The sequence below is a fragment of the Talpa occidentalis genome, unplaced genomic scaffold, assembly GCF_014898055.3.
Source record: "Talpa occidentalis isolate TD23 unplaced genomic scaffold, MPIMG_talOcc4v2.1, whole genome shotgun sequence".
NCBI classification, from domain to species: domain Eukaryota; kingdom Metazoa; phylum Chordata; class Mammalia; order Eulipotyphla; family Talpidae; genus Talpa; species Talpa occidentalis.
The window spans coordinates 40,795,700-40,815,365 of NW_026555331.1; the positions used below are offsets into that span (position 1 = coordinate 40,795,700).

General features: G+C 35.7%; 1 protein-coding gene across 2 annotated transcripts in view; it reads left to right on the top strand.

The window, feature by feature from the left end:
- The window catches only part of CNGB3 (cyclic nucleotide gated channel subunit beta 3), a 206,322-nt gene that overhangs the window by 110,966 nt on the left and 75,690 nt on the right, over nucleotides 1–19,666 (top strand). For both annotated transcript variants that reach the window (XM_054692121.1, XM_054692120.1), the window contains 2 exons: nucleotides 17,269–17,414; nucleotides 18,749–18,901. In XM_054692121.1, the coding sequence (XP_054548096.1) occupies nucleotides 17,269–17,414; nucleotides 18,749–18,901 (299 nt within the window). The remainder of the gene's footprint in view (nucleotides 1–17,268; nucleotides 17,415–18,748; nucleotides 18,902–19,666) is intronic.

The window sequence follows — 19,666 nt, forward strand, 5'->3', positions numbered from 1 at the left end:
TTCTCCTTCTGCAGTGTTCCTGAAGTTAATGTATTCCTTCTTCTATTTGTTCAAGCCAAAATTCACCCTGTTCTTTCTCTCATATAGCTCAATCAATTCAATAGCAATTTTTAAAGGCCTTTTCTTGGGGCTATATTTAGAATCTTATCATTCAGCCTTCTGCCACTACTATGCTAATCTATCATCTCTTAAATAGCTATCATAATTACCTCCATACTGGTCACCTTGCTTCCATTCTTTGCCCTCTGTGGTTTATGTTCAACAGAGCAACTCAGATGATCATGTTAAAATGTGAATCATTCCTTTCCCCTCCAGATTCTCCAATGCCTTCTAATCTCATGATTGTTAGAAGCTGAAAGCCTCACAATGGCACACAGGGCCCAACATTATCTACCTTCCCAAATTCCCCACTGCTGCCCTGACTTTAAAAGCCACCAGTCTCACCTCCTCACTCTGTCCTGGCCACACTAGAACAATATTTCCTTAGCTACATAACTTCCTCCCTCAGATCTTTCAAAATCCCTGCTCAGATAACACTCTATTGGAGGTCCCTTCCCTGACCACTATATGGAAAATGCCAGTCCCTTTCATTATCTCAGCTACCCTGATTTTTCTGTTGTGGCATTTATCATCTCCTGCCATTTTGTATATTTTAAATATCTATAATGTCCATATCTCCCTACAATAATGTAGTATACTTGAGAGTCACTGTGTTTACTTCTGTGTTCTCAATATTTCCAAGGCCCAGAAGACTCCCTGGCATATAGTAGGCCTACAATAAACAAATGCTGAATGAATGAGTGATTGAATGGGATTTCCAAATTAAATAATTTGGATGGAAATTGTTTTCCCTATAAGTTTGTGATTTCATTCTAAAATGTTTAAATTTATAGTATTGTCAGACTAATTTCTCTTAAGTAAATAACTCTCCACCAACTTCTTCCATGAATATATTTGCTCAAGCTTCATTTCTGATTTCACAATATTTTTTTTATCACAAATGCCACCAAGTCTTTTACAATGGCTCATAGAAAATTCACAATTTAATGTGCTTTTAAGCTATTTGGGGTCAAGAACAAAATTGAACCCTTATGCTTTAACTGATTCCACAAGTATAAGAAGAAGTTATGCATTTGGTTTCCTCTCTGCAGTTGTTGGTTTCAGCAACAATCATTCTAATGACTCATGTGATAACCAGATTTGGAGAAACACTGTAATCAGGGTGATTACACTAGTTGTTCACCTCTAGAATCTAGGGCATGATTTAAGAGTCAAATGAAAGGAAAACAATGGTTTAACTCTGGACCTCAGTAGGCATCAGTCCACTTAACAAAAGCACCAGGCTGTGGGACACAGTAAGCCTTCTATTCAGGGCGAAGTTAATTGGAGAAAGGTTTTGCTTCCCCCCAGGATTAAGATACAAATGGTGACCACATAAAAGAGCTCTTAAGACTGTTGCACTTTTACCTACTTGGAGCTTAATACAGTGTTTTTCTCACACTAATGAGCAATGGATTTACTCACATGCTTTTAAAATTAGAATCAGAGGGTATTTTTTAAAGTAATGAATGTTTTGCTTAAACAGTACCAACATGTGTTTTGAAAGGAACTGGAAATGTAACATATGGTTCACATAGACTTAAATAGGTCTTGTTCAGACATTAATCTGAAGGAAAGAGTGGCTGTTTGCCTAGTCAGCCCCCTTAGGCTCAGCAATCTTTACTCAATCATCAGTCTATTCCTCTTAGATCAGATATTTGGTTTTAATAGGACTGAAAAAGATAATTCATTTCCTACTTTATAAAGACAATTTTTTTAATTCACTGAGGAATATAACAATGATATGAAAGGGACTTTATATTCTGATTATTAACAGGCAATTTATACAAGCAACTGCAATTAAATTACCATACTTAATTCAGTCTTAGTATAGTGTTCCATAAAAAGTTTTGAATTTAACAATTCTTCCCCATCAGTGACTCGGTGACACTTCAGCCAGCTGTAACAAGTTTTTGTCCTGGTTTCTTCAGATCAAACTCTAGTTCTACATTACTCATTCTTCTTATTCCATGTCTCACTATGCCCACACCATTTGGATCAATTCCACGCACTGGGGTAAATACAAAATTTAGCAGGCCCAGCAACTTGCAATTTCACTCAAGCCATCTCAAGCCAAAGTCTGTGACCCCAAATGTAAACCATCCTGCAGCACCAGCCCAGAAACTCAGGGAACTCTGATTAATCCTCATATGTTCATGCTGAGTGTGTCCCTGATACCCAGTGTGCCTCAGTATTAACATTTGACATTTTTTAAAGAGATATATTTATTCATGCATACAAGAACTGGGGTATAGGCCACAGGTGTGCAGGGGTGAGAAGATTCCCCAGAAACAGAGTGGGGAACAGAACAGGCATATCTACTGAAATACACTGCTGAGGGAAGCAGCAGGCGAGTCAGAAAAGGTCTACTGCACCATGTGGGTTGCTCCCTGGCCAGAGATCGAACTCATGCTGCAGTGGCTGTGGATGGATTCATAGGTTGCATCTTAACCCTGTGTGCCAGCAGGGAGTCCTCCTGATGCATTTTTTCATTGTAACAATGTTAAAAATAAGTTAATGCCACAATGGACTTACAGAATTCAGATTTATATTATAATTTACTTAAGACCAGTGCTGCTTAAAAATAACTAATCTGTAAAAACAGCATTCCAAGTTCTGCTTGGAATACATTACTGTGTCCTTGACAGGGAACTCACTAGCTCAGCTCTTCATGGTAGATCAAATCAGCTGGAGATCAGTCCACTGAAGGGCAACCTGCAAGTCCCTGATGTGGTTTCCACAGCCAGGGCAGAGTTCCTCAGAGCAATGCCTGCAAGGAAGCAACAAAAGCTACAAGGCTTTCAGGGATGAAGAGGTGCATGAGACAGAACCTCCCACCCAGGCACCTCAAAAGATCCTTGTCTCCAGTGATTTATGTCTTTCTTTTCTTCTCAACCATCATTTTCACTGATTCCATTAAATGCCTGTTAACTAAGTTTTCAACATCCCTGGCTAACAATATAGAAAAACACTAGTGGATTTTTCCTCCCCTTCTGTCCCTATCATAAGCACATCCTTTTAATATACTTTGAAATAAATTTTGCTGCTAGAAATAATAAAAATTTTAATTTTTCAGCATGTTTTTCTTTTTCATAGAATATTTGAAACATAGCCATTGTGGAGAAATTTGAAAAATAATGCAAAAGGGCCTCCCTAGTGGTGCAGCGGGTTGAGCGCTGCGCTATGAAGCTGTCCGCAGCCTCTGCAGCGCGGGTTTGATTCCCCGCTGGCCAGGGAGAGACCCACATAGCGTGGCAGACCTCTCCTGTCTCTCCTGCTGCTCTCCTCAGCAGTGTCTTCCATCTGTCTGCCTTTTCTGCTCCAGGCTCTCTCTGGTGAATTCTCTCACCCTCCCGCATCTCTAACCTGTACCCCAGTTCTTGTACAAATCAATCAATCTTTAAAAAAAAAAATAGAAAAAAAAAACAGAAAGAAAGAAAAATAATGCAAAATAACATTCAGAATGGGCCTCCCCGGTGGCGCAGCGGTTGAGTGCCGCGCTGCGAAGCTGTCCACGGCCTCTGCAGTGCTGGTTCGATCCCCCGCCGGACAGGGAGAAACCAACGTGGCAGGATAGACCTCTCCTGCCTCTCCCACTGCTCTCCTCAGCAGTGTCTTCGGTCCGTCTGCCTGTTCTACTCCCCACTCTGTCTCTGGTGAATTCTCACACCCTCCCGCGCTTCTGACCTGTACCCCAGCTCTTGTATAAATAAATAAATCGTTAAAAATAAAATAAAATAAAATTCAAAAAAATTCATAATCTCCAAACTCAGATATATAGCACCCTATCTCCTCTCTCTTTGTTGGAAAATAAAAGTGAATAAGTTCAGGGCCTCCCCTGGTGGCGCAGCGGTTGAGCGCTGGGTTGCGAGGTTGCCCTCAGCCTCTGCTGCACCGGTTCGATCCCCGGCCGCCGGCCAGGGGGGGTCCACAAAAAAAAAAAAAAAAAAAAGTTCGTAGCGTAAAATCAAAACAAGCTTTATTGTACAAACTCTCTGAAAGGATGCAATGATCTGCCCCGCACTGACTCCTACTATGCAGTGGGCTGCTGAACCAAAGCATGGATTGAATTAAGAAAAAGAGGCAAAGCAGCAGTTAGTCACAACAAAGCCTGAACTCTACTCAGAACTGCCTTTAGCCATTTTGTTTTGCTCAGATAAATATGCACTTACACTGCCCTCTAGTGCCTGTCCACGGGATGTAATGCAGTCACATACATTACAGACTCATGGCAAACTTGAAAAGAGATCAAAGAAAAACAAAGACTAAGGAGTAGAAGGAAATTATAGAAAAGAAAATAAAGTGTGTGCACTTACTAAATTCCGAGTATAGAAAAATAAAATTCTCAGAAAGATTTCATATTCTTTTCCTCCATCCCATCCCCACTCCCTTCTCTCTACCAAATAACACATCATACTTTTTCATTCTGAACATGTCTGCCAGTAGAAGGGAAATGACCCCTGTATAAAGCTAGGTAATATATAAATATTCAGATCTATGTGAAAATAGAAGATTATTCAAAATATTTTTTTAGGTGATGAGCCATTGGGGGGGAAAGAAGGTGTCCTTAGATCCTCATACAGCTGAGTTGCAAAATAGATTTCAAATGGATGAAATTTAAAACAAAATTTTCAAAAATTATAAGAAAATTTCAGTGAATCTCTATCAAATATACAGAAAACTTTCTAAGCTGGATGAAATGACAAAGTAAATGTGAATAATTAAACAATATCAAAATAAAAACATCCTTATGTTAAGAATACATGAGTAGGGTCACAATAAAGAAAATGTTTATACATATATAACATGAACAGTTCAAACAAAAAAACAAAACAAAACAACTTCAAAACTAGAAATTAACAGGTGAAAAGAGTGAGTTTAGCATGTGTCAGAATTCTATCTATACTCAAAAATATTCAATATTTTGGAGAATTTACTATGTAAGGAAATATCCTGAAATATTCAAGAAGTTTCAGAGTCAAAGATGATGTTGCAACATTATCTATAATAATGTCCAATGATAGAACAATACAGAAGAATCTTAAGAAAAATTGTCACATTAGTGGGTTCTGTCACACTATAAAACAGATTACACAATTACTGATTTTCTCAACATGCTAAGATAATAACAGGATCTGTCTATGCAGCCAGAGCCCAGGACAGTTGCCTCCATCTTCAAATAGCTTCATCTCTTCCATCTCAGAATGTCTTTAAAAGTTATTTTCTAGGTTTGCCATGATATAGAAAAAGATTAAGAAGCATTTTATAATATAATATCAAACCTGGTTATTCCATCACCATCAAAATGTTTACAAAGAATTCTAATTTCAAAAATATGTTAGCTTATTAATAAATAAAAGGAGATTGTATATATATTCTAATCTCAAATATGTCTTCAAATTTACATATGGAACAAAGACTGAAAGACTATATATAAAATATTAATGATGATTTTATTTGAATAGTAGACCTCATACTCTTGTTATTTTCTCCTTAACATCCCTGTATTTTTCAAGTCCTCAATAATGCTTATTTTTAATAATGAAAAAATAATTTTTAAAGTCTTAAGCTGTAAAACCCATAACAAAGGAGTACAGAACTACTGCAGGAGAAGTAACCATTTCCATGTGATTATCTATTGAGTGATTTTTTTTTTTAATCTAAAATGGAAGCCTCCCTGGTGGCACAAGGAGTTAAGTGTCAGCACTATGGCAATACACAGCTACTGAAGCACAAATTCAATCTCTGGTCAGGGAGGTGACCCACATGGCACAGCAGACCTCTTCTGTCTTGCCCGCTGCTCCCCTCAACAGTGTATTTCAGTCAGTCTGCCTGTTCTGCTCCCCACTCTGTCTCTAATGAATCCTCTCACCCCCCAACTCTGACCTGTACCCTAGTTCTTGTATGTGTAAATAAATAAATCTTAAAAAAAAAAATCTAAAATGAGATGGCACTTTAGTGAAGTCTGTATTTCAGTAAATAATACACTACCAAACCATGATCTTCCTATTTTTCTAATCTTTTAAATTACATCCTGAAATAGTGAATAATTGCCTGTCTAAATTTAACGTAGAAAGCACTCTTGCCTAAGAAAAATTGGATAGAGGACTACTAAGATATCCTTCAAAGCTAGCCTTCTGTACCCCAACTTACAAAAAGTGTCAATTATTTTTAGTGGTGAGTCCGACGTACATTTTAGGACATACTTCAACACTGAAAGAAATTAAATCCCGTGAATTCTGTAATATTGCCAATTTACCAATATTTTGTCACTTTAGACTTAAAAATTGGAAGTTTCAATACATATTCAATATATATTTTGCTTGCCAGAGATTTTTCTCTAGTCAAGGAGCATATGACTTTAAAAGAGAAGGACAGGTACCATGTGCATAAGTATTAATTTTGATAATTATGAGCTCATAATGATTAAAATAGGAAAAAAGTTCATTATCATAGATTACCAAGCATAAAAAATAAAATATTCTTTTCAGGCTGAGGGTACAGGGATTTTAATAGAGCTTGGATTCAACATTTACAATATTGTTTCTATTTCTATTGAACTTTGATAAGTATGCAGAAGATAATAATCAAGATTTGAAAATAGCCAAAAATCCTCCTTTGCTTTACTCTACCAGTCGTCCACTTTGGGGCTATTGCCTTGATTCATACCTAAAGGTACTGGAGGTAGAGAAAAGGCATTGGAATGTAAACAATTTAATCTTATTAATTGTAACAGAACTTTTGTAAATAGAAAATAATATTTAAAAAGTAAGCTCCACACTAAAAAAAAAAAATTTCCAGAATTTTTACCATTACTACCATAGCTACTATTCCAATACAACTAGCTGAAAGTATTTATTCATGGAAATTCTCTAGTGGTAAATGTCCATATGGTCAATTAAATGGTGCTGAGTGTATAAGTGTTTGGAACTGGCAGGCAATATATTTTAATAATTTCTAAGATGTTACACAAATGCTCTAGGCAGAGCTAAGTTAATCACTGACAAATTTTTAAAGTAGCACAGTTTCAGATGTCTATATTAGAGCGCAATGAGACCCCCAAATTATTATTAAACATGTTCAATTTCTTGTTTTAATAATACAAAGACACCCAGTTGCTATACATTTCTATTTCAACTTCAAAAAAGGAGATCTAAGCATTTCTAAAACTATTATAAAATAAAAACAACATCCTATGAGAAGGAATTTTTTAACAATTACTGATCCTTTAGACTTGGATAAAACCCTTAGTTTACTGGAACTTCAGTTTTCTCATCTTTCTGAAAGGAGGAAAAATCACACTTGAATCATCTCATTCATGAGCTTCTTGTGAGATTCAGATAAAAGCAGAATGGCAAAATCTCTTCTGAAATCAGAAAGTGCCATTCAAAATCTTTTTAAATATACCATAGAGAAATGTAGAGTTCTAAACAGAAGTTTAAAATATTCATTCCCTGAATATAAACCAAGGGAGAGCCACATAAAATATGAGCTAACATTAGGACTTACTGATTTAAAACAAAGCAAAAATAATTATATAAGAGCAGAATACATACCACTCTTTATGGTATTAATATTACCAATTATTTACCCAAATGAGTTAAAAACTTACGCCCACACACACAAAAAAAAAAAAAAAAAAACATGCACACAGATAGTTATGACAGAGTATTTGTAATTGTCAAAATTTGGAAGCAACCAAGATGTATTTCAGTAGGTGATTGAGAAAATAAATTATGTATCAATATATTCCTACAATGGAATATCATTCAGTGATAAAAAGAAATGATATCAAGTCTCCTTGGAAGTTAGCACACCATAACATAATGCCTACACTTCCTGGGACTAGGTCTTTTGCCTTTATGCCTCCAGCTCGGGGTCAAAGGCCTTATAACCCTTGAGTCCATTAAAAATGGTCAAGGTATAGCTGTCATCAAATTACCTCCCTTTGCTTGTCACCTCTTCTTGATGACCAGGATTGCCTGTATTTCCATCTCTCTCATTCTCAATTCTAACAGCAGTGGGTGGGAAGACTGTGTCTGTGATAGCCAAGCTATTCTCCCTTTCCTGGTACACTATAAACTGCCTTAGCTTTCTGCCCCAGTATGAATTTTCTTATACACTAGTGAAATTTATGTTTGGTTAGGAAACCATAGTTTTTGTTTTGGGTGTTTTGTGTTTTTTTTTTTTTTGATAAAACTATTTTAAAAGTTGATTCCTAAATGAGACATTTTTTTCCATATTTCATACTCAAGTTAAGCATCTGGCTGTATGAGAAACAAAAGTTCCTAAAATGTGTAAAGAATAGCGTTTGCTAGCTACTTTTTTCTCTAGCAGTATGTGAACTTTGCTAAATCCTGACAGTAGAGGTGTTAACCTTTTGAAAAATCTACTAAAAATAGATATTTTCACCAGAAGTTTTAAAATTGTGTGCAATTTCAGTCACTCATAGGATTTCTGTAACTAATATAAGAACCTATAAGTAATCAATGAACCATGAGTTAAGAACCCCTACAAGAGTCAGTTCAACCCATCACTTGATTGTTCCTACTCTAAATCTTTGCTCATGTTATTTCTATTTTCCCACCTGTTGCTATTGGGTCAACAATGCTATTTCTGAACCCCATAAAAACTAATCAATTTTACATCCAAATACTATCCAAAACATTTCTCTGCTAATCATGTCTTTAGCTCCCATGAGATTCATACTCATCCAGTCTCTGCTTCTAGTTCTTGCATTCCTTAAACCCACATATCCTTCTCAATAATCTCAAATCCATTTTCTTTTGACTGGCAGTTCCTTTCTTATCACCCATTGTCAGTATCACACAATTCCATAAATGTATTATTACAGGGGGGGGTTTAATAGTAAATTATTTGAGAACAAGTAATTTGACTACTTTACACTTCCAGATATGTCATTGTAGGTACAATTCAATATGATGATGTCCTAACTTCTTGGGAGAGGTCTTTTTGCCTTGATGCCTCCAGCTCCAGGTCAAGGCCTAATACATTGGTAACTGTTTATTGAGTGAATGGATAGATAGTAAAATTCTTCAGAAAACAATTGACTATGGTGAAATGCATATATCATGAAAGTGACCATTTAATTTATTTTTTTTAAGATTTATTTATTTGTACAAGAACCATGGTACAGGTCAGAAGCGCGGGAAGGTGAGAGAATTCACCAGAGCCAGAATGGGGAGCAAAGCAGGCAGACAGACAGAAGACACTGCTGAGGGGAGAAGCGGGCGAGGCAGGAGAGGTCTGCTGCGCCATGTGGGGTTCTCCCTGGCCGGAGGGGAATTGAACTGCGCTGCAGAGGCTGCGGACAGCTTTGTAGTGCGGCGCTCAACCACTGCGCCACCAAGGAGGCCCAAAGTGACCATTTTAAAGAGAATAATTCTATAGCATCTAGTACAATGTTGTGCAACCATTACTTCTATATAGTTCCAAACCACTTCTTCCGCTTTGAAGTAAAAATCTTTTACTCATGAAACAGTTTCTCCCAATTCTCTCTCCCCACAATTCCTATTCTTCACCAATCTGCCTTATAACTCCATGGATTTATCTATTCTGGATATTCTAATAAATGGAATCAGATAATATGTCACTTTTATGTTTGGCTTCTTTCACTTAGTATATGAAGCATATGAATTTCAAGGTTAATACATGTTATAGTATGAGTCAGTACATCATTCTTTTTTATGACTGAATTACATTCCATTGTATGTACTGTTAGTCTGTTTCCAGCTTTTGACCATTGTAAATGGGACAATTATAAACATACTTTTTCATGTTGTTGTTTAAGTGTCTGTTTTCCATTATTTTAAATACACCTAAGAATGCAATGGTGAGATCTTATAAGAACTTTATGTTTAATTTTTTGAGGAACTGACAAACTTTTTTTCCACAGCAGCTAAGCCATCTTACAGTCCCAATAATGAACAAGATTCAAGGGTTACAATTTCTCCATAAACTTTTGACTAGTGGATTTTTAAACATTAGACTGTTTTGAACACATTTCTGACACCTGCAGAGGTGAATTTATTGTGAAGCTAATGACCTTATGTTTTAGAATCCCCACTGAAGACTGTTAAAATTAGAGCTCACAATTTTCAATACTTTTCTTTAAAATATCTTTATAAAATATATTTGTAGTCACACAAAACTTGAATTTCTCCTGCACACAAGCACGTAGGAATATCTACTACTCGTGAGTAGAATAGCAGTATACTTATTTCCATCTTTGGTGATGTATTCTTATGCTTAAAATTTTTATAGCAAATATCACTTGAATAAGAGTTTAAAAACCATGTAGCATGATTGGAACCATAATAATCATAGCCATTTATCAGTTGTAGGCACTCTGGGTCCAGTTATTGCTAGAACACCAAACATAGATTTCTAGTCCCCAAAGAATCTGTATATAATTGTGCTGAAAACAATCTCTCACTCTCAAATAGCAAATTAAAAATAACAGTACCATAGGGCTCTGCAATACTTTTACATTACTTTTATACTTTCCTTGTAGCCAATAGGATGATTCTGTCACATTCACTAAGAGGAATCAAGTTGCAAATGCAAATTTATGTGACTATTGATGTCCCTGATTTACATAAAAACCTGTGATGCACATCCAAGATCTGTACTGACAAATAGATCAAATGGTGAACTCCATCAACCGTGCCCACATGATTTATGAGTAAATTTTACCATGATGGACTGTTATGCCCTTCAGAAACTAGGTTATTTGAATTGAATATTCTGTGTAATACAATACATGACAAACTATACAAATTATTTGCACAAGACATGGTAAGGATGTTTGACTGTAAAATTTGATGACAGTGTTCATCAGGAGAGTAGCCTGCTTCTCTGAAAGATGTTGGAAATTCATGTTATCGTACCATATGGTGCTCTCGGTTGTCCACAATTTTCTCGAGGATTCATTTTTCCAAAATTTATCATTTTATTCTCTCTACAAAATACTAGCTTCTCTTACATATATGAAAACGAAGTTAAAGTTATATCATTCATTCTTAACAAATTCACCCTCTAGCACATGTTAAAATAAGACCCAAATGATTGAATTCTCATTCAGTTGTTTTCCATACAGTCTAGTTGTTCTCTACTATTTTTTCATTTAATTAATCAATTATTTTTAACTGAGGTAATATTGGAGTACCCCCATCAGGTATATGGTTATAGATAACTTCATGCCACAATCAATGTCTCTGGCGACTATTTTTAGCTTGAAGTGCATTTTAGCTGATATATGTATAATGATCCCTGCCGTTTTTAGGATACCATTTGCTTATAGGATTGTTGTATTCATTTTTATTTTGAGCCTATGTTTATCTTTGGAGCTCAGGTGAGCCTTCTGGAGACAGCAGAACTTTGAGTTTTATTTTCTGAACCATGCAACCACTCTGGGCCTTTGATGATGAGCTAAAGGAATTATTTATGCACACATGCACAGATACAATTTTATTTATATATATATATATATACATATATATATATACACACACATCCATTTAGCTATTTGTTTTGCAGGTGTTTTGTTATTTGTCTCTATTCTTTTATTATTCTCTTTTTTCCCTTGTACTTTGATAGCTACCCTTTGTTTAATATTTGAATTCCATTTTGCATCTTCTCGTTCATATCTTATAGGAATTTTTGTTCTGAAGATACCATGAAGTTTTTCCATGGGATTCTATACTTACATTTTTATATTGAAAACACATTATATTTGATCTATTTCAATAATTCCAATTTTTGCTCTCCCCCACATTTTGTTTTTGATGTCTTATTTCTTCCTCACAGGGCTTCTTTTTTGCTTTGTAGAAGTCCCTGTAGTATTTCCTTCAAGGTCAGTTTAGAGGAGATTGTTGTTAACCTGGCATTAGCCTAGCTTAGTAGAATATTCTTGCTTGGAGATCTTTTCCTTTTTGGCATTTTGTATATATCATGCCATCCCTTTTGGCCTGTAAGACTTATGCTGAGAAATCTTGTGATAATCCTATGGGGGATCCTCATACATGTGATTCTTTGTTTTTCTAACTGCTTTTGGGACACTCTGCCTTTATCTTTAATTTCTTTCATTTTAATTCTAATGTGTCTGGTTATGTGGCTATTTGGGTATATTTTGTTTGGAATGTTTTGAATTTCCTGGACCTGGATATCTGTTTCCTTGCCCAGTTTTGGAGAAATTCTCACCTATTATTTCTTCAAATAGGATTTGTTCCCCTTTTTTCCTCTCTTCTTCTTCCAAAATTCTTATAATATGAATGCTATTCCTCTTGATGCCATCCCATAGTCTCTTGCTATCTTCATTTATTTTTTTTTTCTTTTTGCTAGTCTTTGAGGCTTTCTACTGTCTTGTCTTCCAACTCAACTGATACGGCACAATTGCTTGGTATTTTTTGGTGTGTGTGATTATCTTTGTACATGAAATTCCCCATAATTTGTGCAGATCAGTAATAAACAAAGAGGGAACAGTAGAAGTGGTTTTATGCTGAGTAGGAGTATTTTGGACCTCCCTGGTGGCACAAGGAGTTGGGACACAACCTATGAAGCTATCCGCAGCCACTGTAGCGCGAGTTCGATCCCCAGCCAGGGAGCTACCCATATGGCACAGCAGACCTCTCCTGTCTTACCCACTGCTCCCCTGAGTGTGTATTTCAGTCAATCTGCCTGTTCTGTTCCCCACTCTGTCTCTGGTGAATCTTCTCACCCTCCATACCTCTGGCCTGTACCCCAGTTCTTGTATGCATAAATAAATCAATCTTTTTTTAAAAAGAGCAGGCGTATTTTCCATCAACATTATTTAGAATTATTAGTACTTGCTGATTTAAAAAAGAGAAAACTGACTTTCAGTTGTACAACCCTTTATTAAATGTCCTACAGTCATCCTCCCCCCCTTTATTGCCTCTATCTAGGGAGTGTAATCCCCATGAACTTCCCATCACTTCACCTCCTCACTGTACCTCTTCATGTAGTAAGCCATTTCTGTAAGATCTTCACTTTATTGTGTTCTTTTTAGAGTGGTTATAAGAATCATTGCTAGAAGGAGTATAACAGTAACTCATATTTGGACAGAGTCCCCATTCCTTCCAATTTTTTGATATTTACCTGGGATCAGTTTTGCTTCTCCAGTTCAAATCCTGTCACACTGCTTCTGTCTCCATCTACTTGGTACAGGTTTGGTGAGAAAGGAGACAACATACATCAGTATCCGAATATGACTCTTAATGTGATCATACTAATGGCTGACCATGACCACATCTGACCTTTTTATTCCATTCCTTCCCAGGATAGAGCACTTCCAAAAGTCCTCTCACTTTTCAGTATCTCCTATTAGTGTCTTGGGCAGTGGTCTTTTTCATTAATAATAACAATAGCTGCACTTTTCTAAGCACTTAATAATTTATGAGAATTAACTGAGTTAACATATAAACATAAGTGCTTTCTGTCTTTAAGAATCTTCTCAAATTTCCTGTTTTCCAGCTAGCAATTCTTGTTTTCCAGCAATGTAAATTCTTAAAATTATTTGTCCTCTCATTTCTAGAGATTTATGACAATCAGCCTATGATCTTGATCTAATATTTTAAATGTTTCTTAAAATAGTTTTAAGAAGCTATTTTTAGAGATGTGTGTGCATTCTGTATAATCTGCCTTGGCTACCACAACAAAATACCACAAATTGTGTGGCTGAAATAACAATAACTTACTTTCTCACAGTTCTTGGTACTAGAAATCCAAGATGAAAGTGCTTTTGAGGCCTCCCTGGTGGCACAAGGGGTTAAGACATGGAACTATGAAGCTATCCACAGCCACTGCAGCATGAGTTTGATCCCCGGGCAGGGAGATGACCCACATGGTGCAGCTAGACCTCTCCTGTCTCTCCTGCTGCTCCCCTCAGCAGTGTATTTCAGTCAATCCACCTGTTCTGTTACCCACTTTGTCTCTGGTGAATCCTCTCACCCCTACACCTCGGGCCTGTACCCCAGTTCTTGTATGCATAAATAAATAAATCTTAAGAAAAAAAGAAAGTGCTTTTGGGGTTTGTTTCTGAAGTAAGTCATCTCTTCCAGTCTTTTGGGTGACTTCTCACTATATCCTCACATGGCCTTTCTTCTGTGCACGTGCAAGAGAGAAAAAAAGCACACTCTTTGTTGTCTTTTCCTCTTCTTATAAGGACCCCAATCTTGTAAGGTTTACACCCTTCTGCCTCCATTTAACCTTAATTATCTTTCTAAGATCCCATCTTCAAATATAGGCACAATGGGGATTGGGACATCAACATGAGTATGGTGGGGGGAGAGAGGGTTCAATTCAGTCCATAGCACATTCTAAGAACAGATTTTAAACAAAGAAAATAACGATTTACTCAAGAGAAGCTAAAAAGTGAAAATAAATATAAGAATATATATAAAGTAAAAGAGAAGAATATTAAGTAAAAAGCTTCAAAGTGAATATAGAATATGTTGTCTTTCCTCATGTAACATAGTATACAACAAATGTGTTGAATAAATGAATAAGATATTCCAAATGCACCTTGGAACTTCCCCAAGGCGCCAATTTTCAGGAACATTAGTGGATACATTTTTTATTCTTTCCAGCTCCCACTATATGGGAAAAAAGTGATAAAACACATTTGTTGCTTACTTTACTATCAATACCTGAAATTAATAGAGAATTTAAGATGTTTATTGAAATGAAATGTATTAGTACTGTGACGATTTTAATTGTATTAGTACTGTGACTATTTTATGTTTATTTTAATATGCTTATTCTTATTAACAGTAAAAGTTAATATCATGGACACAGCCTCCACAATTAGAGATTAACAAAAGAAAACATCTAGAAGGTAGACATCTGGAAGGGGTTCAAAAATAAGCTCTTGAGTCATAACTGCATTGTAGCATGTCCTAGACAGATAAAAAAAAATGACTTAAGTAGGGAAATTTGCATCATAATATCCATATGTGGATCACCAGACGTACCTACTAATGTATACAAACAGTATCATATGCACAAGTGAAATGTAAACAACTCAAAATCTTCATAGATTTTGAGGTAAATGTGAAAAGAATAATGAGACTTAATTGAGTTATGTTTATATTGACCTAAATTTGCTTTAAATTTCTAAGTAAATCACCAAAGCTATTATACATTGGTAAAAATCAGAATCTGTGCTAATTTCAAGTTTTCTTATTCAGAAGTTTATTTCTACAAAAAACATTCACTTATTCATGTACTACTACCAAAAAAAAAGCAGTTTTCTTGTCTTCAAGGGTAACTTTTTTTTTAAATTTATTTATTTGTGCATACAAGAGCTGGGGTACAGGTCAGAGATGAGGGGGGTGAGAGGATTCACCAGAGACAGAGTGGGGAACAGAACAGGCAGACTGACTGAAATACACTGCTGAGGGGAGCAGCGGGCGAGACAGGAGAGGTCTGCTGCGCCATGTGGTTTCTCCCTGGCCGGCCACGGATGAAACATGTGCTGCAAAGGCTACAGATTGCTTCATAGTGCAGTGCTTACCTCCTTGCACCACCAGGGAGCCCCAAGTGTAACATCTAAGGACAGCTGTCTGAATTTAATTATTGTGAAAATAAATTTAAAAAAAAATGTGTTTTTTTACAAAACTTCCCACATTGGAAGTTACATTGGAATATAATATTCTTCATTTAATTCCATTCTTTTTTCAACTAGACAGAAATAGTTAATTCTAAATGACTTTAATCAACTGGAATTTTTTAAACAAGTCATTGAAAAATGAATTAGTTCTCAATTAAACATTAAGAGAAATCCAGAAAAGTAGAGTTTGCAGAAAGTCAAATTTTACTCAGAAATTTTTTATAGGAAATAAAAACCACTTTTAAATGAATTTGGGTGATAATGGAATAATAAGGCTTTGGGGAATATAAAATACTATTTAGAGAACAAGGGCAAATTCTAATTACTTTTCACAAAATATTTATTAAGACACATGGTGGAAATGACAAAATTGAATGACATTACGTATTTCCTCAACCAGCTTTCTGAAAGATTAACAACCAACTCTTACTTGCTCAAATGAAAGTCCTATAGTTCTTATCTTACTAACTTTCTATACTGCATGAGACACCACTAATCTCCTTTTCCAAACTCCTAGCTTCCTGATTTTTGTGACATTTTTCTCTCTCAGTTCTACCTCTTTAATTGCTACTTCTCAGCTCCTTTTCTTATGCTACTTTTCAAAGGTCAGCAAATTTCAATGTTGTTGAATTTCAGTGTTGTTGACCCCCTACTCTTTCCTTGTTTTATGCAGACTGTTATCAATAATCTGATCCACTGTGTAATTCCCACCATCACAACAGGTGATTCCTAGTTCAACATCTCAGGTTCATTCCTCCCTACTGATTTCCAGATCCAAATTCTCAACTGGCTGCTAAGATTGAATGTATTTAAAAGTAAAATATGCCTTACAATTTAAATCTCTGTCACCAGCTAGAGAAACATCCTGTTTTAAAGAATTGCATCAAGCCCACCTTTATATTATCCTTATGTAAAGTCAACTGAAGCATCTAATACAAACTATGGAGTAAAATACGCTATATTCATTATTCAAGGGAGATGTGCAACACATCCACTAAGAGGCCATCTTAGAATTCTGCCTACCATTGAAGCTATCACTTTTTTCCTTCTAATTCACAAATTCATAGCAGGATCACTCATCAAGATCCAATTTGGTCCAAGAATGGTCATTTGCTACTTGTGCATTTTAATTTTTCAATGACAAATCTGTATCCCACCAGCATCATTTCCATCTACCTTAATTCTTTTTTTTAAAGATTTATTTATTTATGCATATGCATAATAAATTTATTTATTTATTATGCATCTCTGGTTTTAGCCAGAGATGTAGGGGGTATATGTGAGAGGATTTACCAGAGACAGAGTGGGGAGCAGAACAGGGAGATCTACTGGAATATACTTCTGAGGGAAGCAGCAGGTGAGGCATAATATAACAATGTATATTATATTAATATAATATTTTATATATATAACATAAATACATACATACTTATGGAAGGTGAAGACTAAATAGCTTCTCACTATTAATCTCTTTATGAACCCATCTCTATCACTATTTCCCCCTCATTTACTCCAAATAGCAAACCATCTATAGCACCTGTTATAAATGAGTATGCTGATGCCCAGCTTCATGACCTGGTGAGAAGGATGCATCAAAGAACAATGCTCTACAAGAAAAAGTTGACAGAAGGAGATATATCCTCACCGGAAGCCAACCCCCACACCGGTAAGCACTGTTTCATCAAAGTGCTGGGGAGAAGAAAGTTATGAGAGAGATGTTATCTTCAAAGTGTTTTACTTTGGGTTCCTCCAAAAGCAAATCCTGAGACAATGACTGAGGTGTAATTGTTTATATTGAGGATAATACAGGAAGGTAGAATGCACCCAGAAAAAAAGATGGAAATTAAGATATGTTAATGACATGATTACTGGTGTGGACTAACCAAGATTGATTCAGCTGAAAATATCTGAAGATCACACCTAGGAATTATTATGAGACAGGCAGAGGCTGGGGCATCAATCCACCAGCTCCTGTCCTTCAGTGGTTGAAGGTTGCTATTGGGGCATTTTGCTAATTCCCCAGCATTTTAGGCAAGCCAGCTGGGAGAAAAGCATCAGGCAGAAAGACACAGAAACACTCTGCTCATGACCACAATATCTGCTATAGAAGATTACTGTAAATATTAACTAGGAATACCCACAAAATACAAAGTACTTACTACAAAAACAGTACCTGAGTATGCAGTAGAGCAAAGAACATTAACACACTAATAACATAAGTGGAGGAGAAATTATTGATCTCTCAAATAATCATACCAATACATTTATAAAAAATTAATCATACCAACACATTTATAAAATTAAAAAATTGGAGCAAAAAAGTGATAAATGCTATGGTTACATCTATGTAGAAAACATAGGCATCAACCAAGAACAGAGGAAAGCTTGATTGTTTAATATCAAATAAGTAAAAATGAAATTGATAATTACATACGATGGAGTTGAGGGCTTCTATATAGTTCTGTGTAAGGGAGGTTCAATTTCCAAAATAAACTATGTATTTATAATCATTTCCTTTTAAATAGAAGAGACTAAAATAAGACACTATCATTGTAGCTTGATAAAGATATACTTAAAAGAATATTTTAAGCTTTATTTATCCATAGCTTGAAATATCTGTATAACACTAAAGAAGCATGACACTAAAACCTGTGAAATAGTATAGTATAATGTTTATGTTTGATGTAAATCTAAAATTACTGACTTTACTTAAGCCCAAATATATGTGATAACCTAGTTTGTATTTAATATATTCCATTTATAACATCTTTGGGACAATTAGTGAAATTTAAAATTGTTGCTCATTTCCAAATTCCACTACTTTTGTTATCTGGGTACTTTTCAAAAATGACACTATTTTAAATATCATAAAATGCCTCATCTTCCTGTATTCACATTGGAAGTTTCTGGAATGTTCAAGAATTCAAAACTTTGTGCTCATTTAGCTGATTTAAGTTAACCTTAAATCTGATTTTTTATCTTTTCTTTTTCTGTATTAAGCAAAACCCACAACTGTATCATCAACACAAAACAGTGATGCTAAAATAAAAGAAGAACATTACTATGGCATGTTGTGTTGTAAATTCCAGAAGCTGCCTCTAACCAAGTACCTAAAGGAAATTAGACTTCCAAGAAGCATAGACTCATACACAGGTACTGTCAAAAAGTGGTCTATATCAGTAGGAGGGCTGACCATTACCAAGAACCCAAAGTGATAGATGGCATCCATTTTCCCTAGCCCACACTCAGAATCTTTCTGGAAAACAGAGTTTAAGCTATATAATCTCCAGTGGCTTCTTTTCACCACTCTGGTAAAAACAAGAGATAAAATATTCCTTCTTTTTATTAAAAACCAGTCCAGAGTGGCTCTGGTGAATTCTCTCACCCTCTCGCGCTTCTGACTGTACCCAGTGCTTGTATAAATAAATAAATCTTTTTAAAAAAAAAAAAAAAAAAAAAAACCAGTCCAGAGTATTTCCTGCCCTTAATTGAAAAGAAGACCCCAAATATTCAACAGTGTGTGTACTGATAACATCACCAAAAACAACCAAAACATTATAAAAAGTCTGTCTCCTACCATGGCTTCACATTATTTAATTAATGTGGCTTCCCTTAGAGAGAGGAGAGCAATGTTCGAGGGGACTTGAACTGCCTTCATGGACTAATTCCTTGCTCTCCCCATTGCAGCAATACCACCTCAGGCAAAAGGTAGCCTTTCACCTACCTGCCCTGGTTAGTCCTGCACATAAGGCTAGCTGTTGCGTTTTCCTAGCAGGGCACATCTGATTTTTTTTTTTTTTTCAATAGAGGCATGCTTTATTTATCTGTTTGCTGGTTTGTTTGTTTGTTTTGTTTATACATGCACTGGGTACAGTCAGAAGTGCGGGAGGGAGGGTGAGAGAATTCACCAGAGCCAGA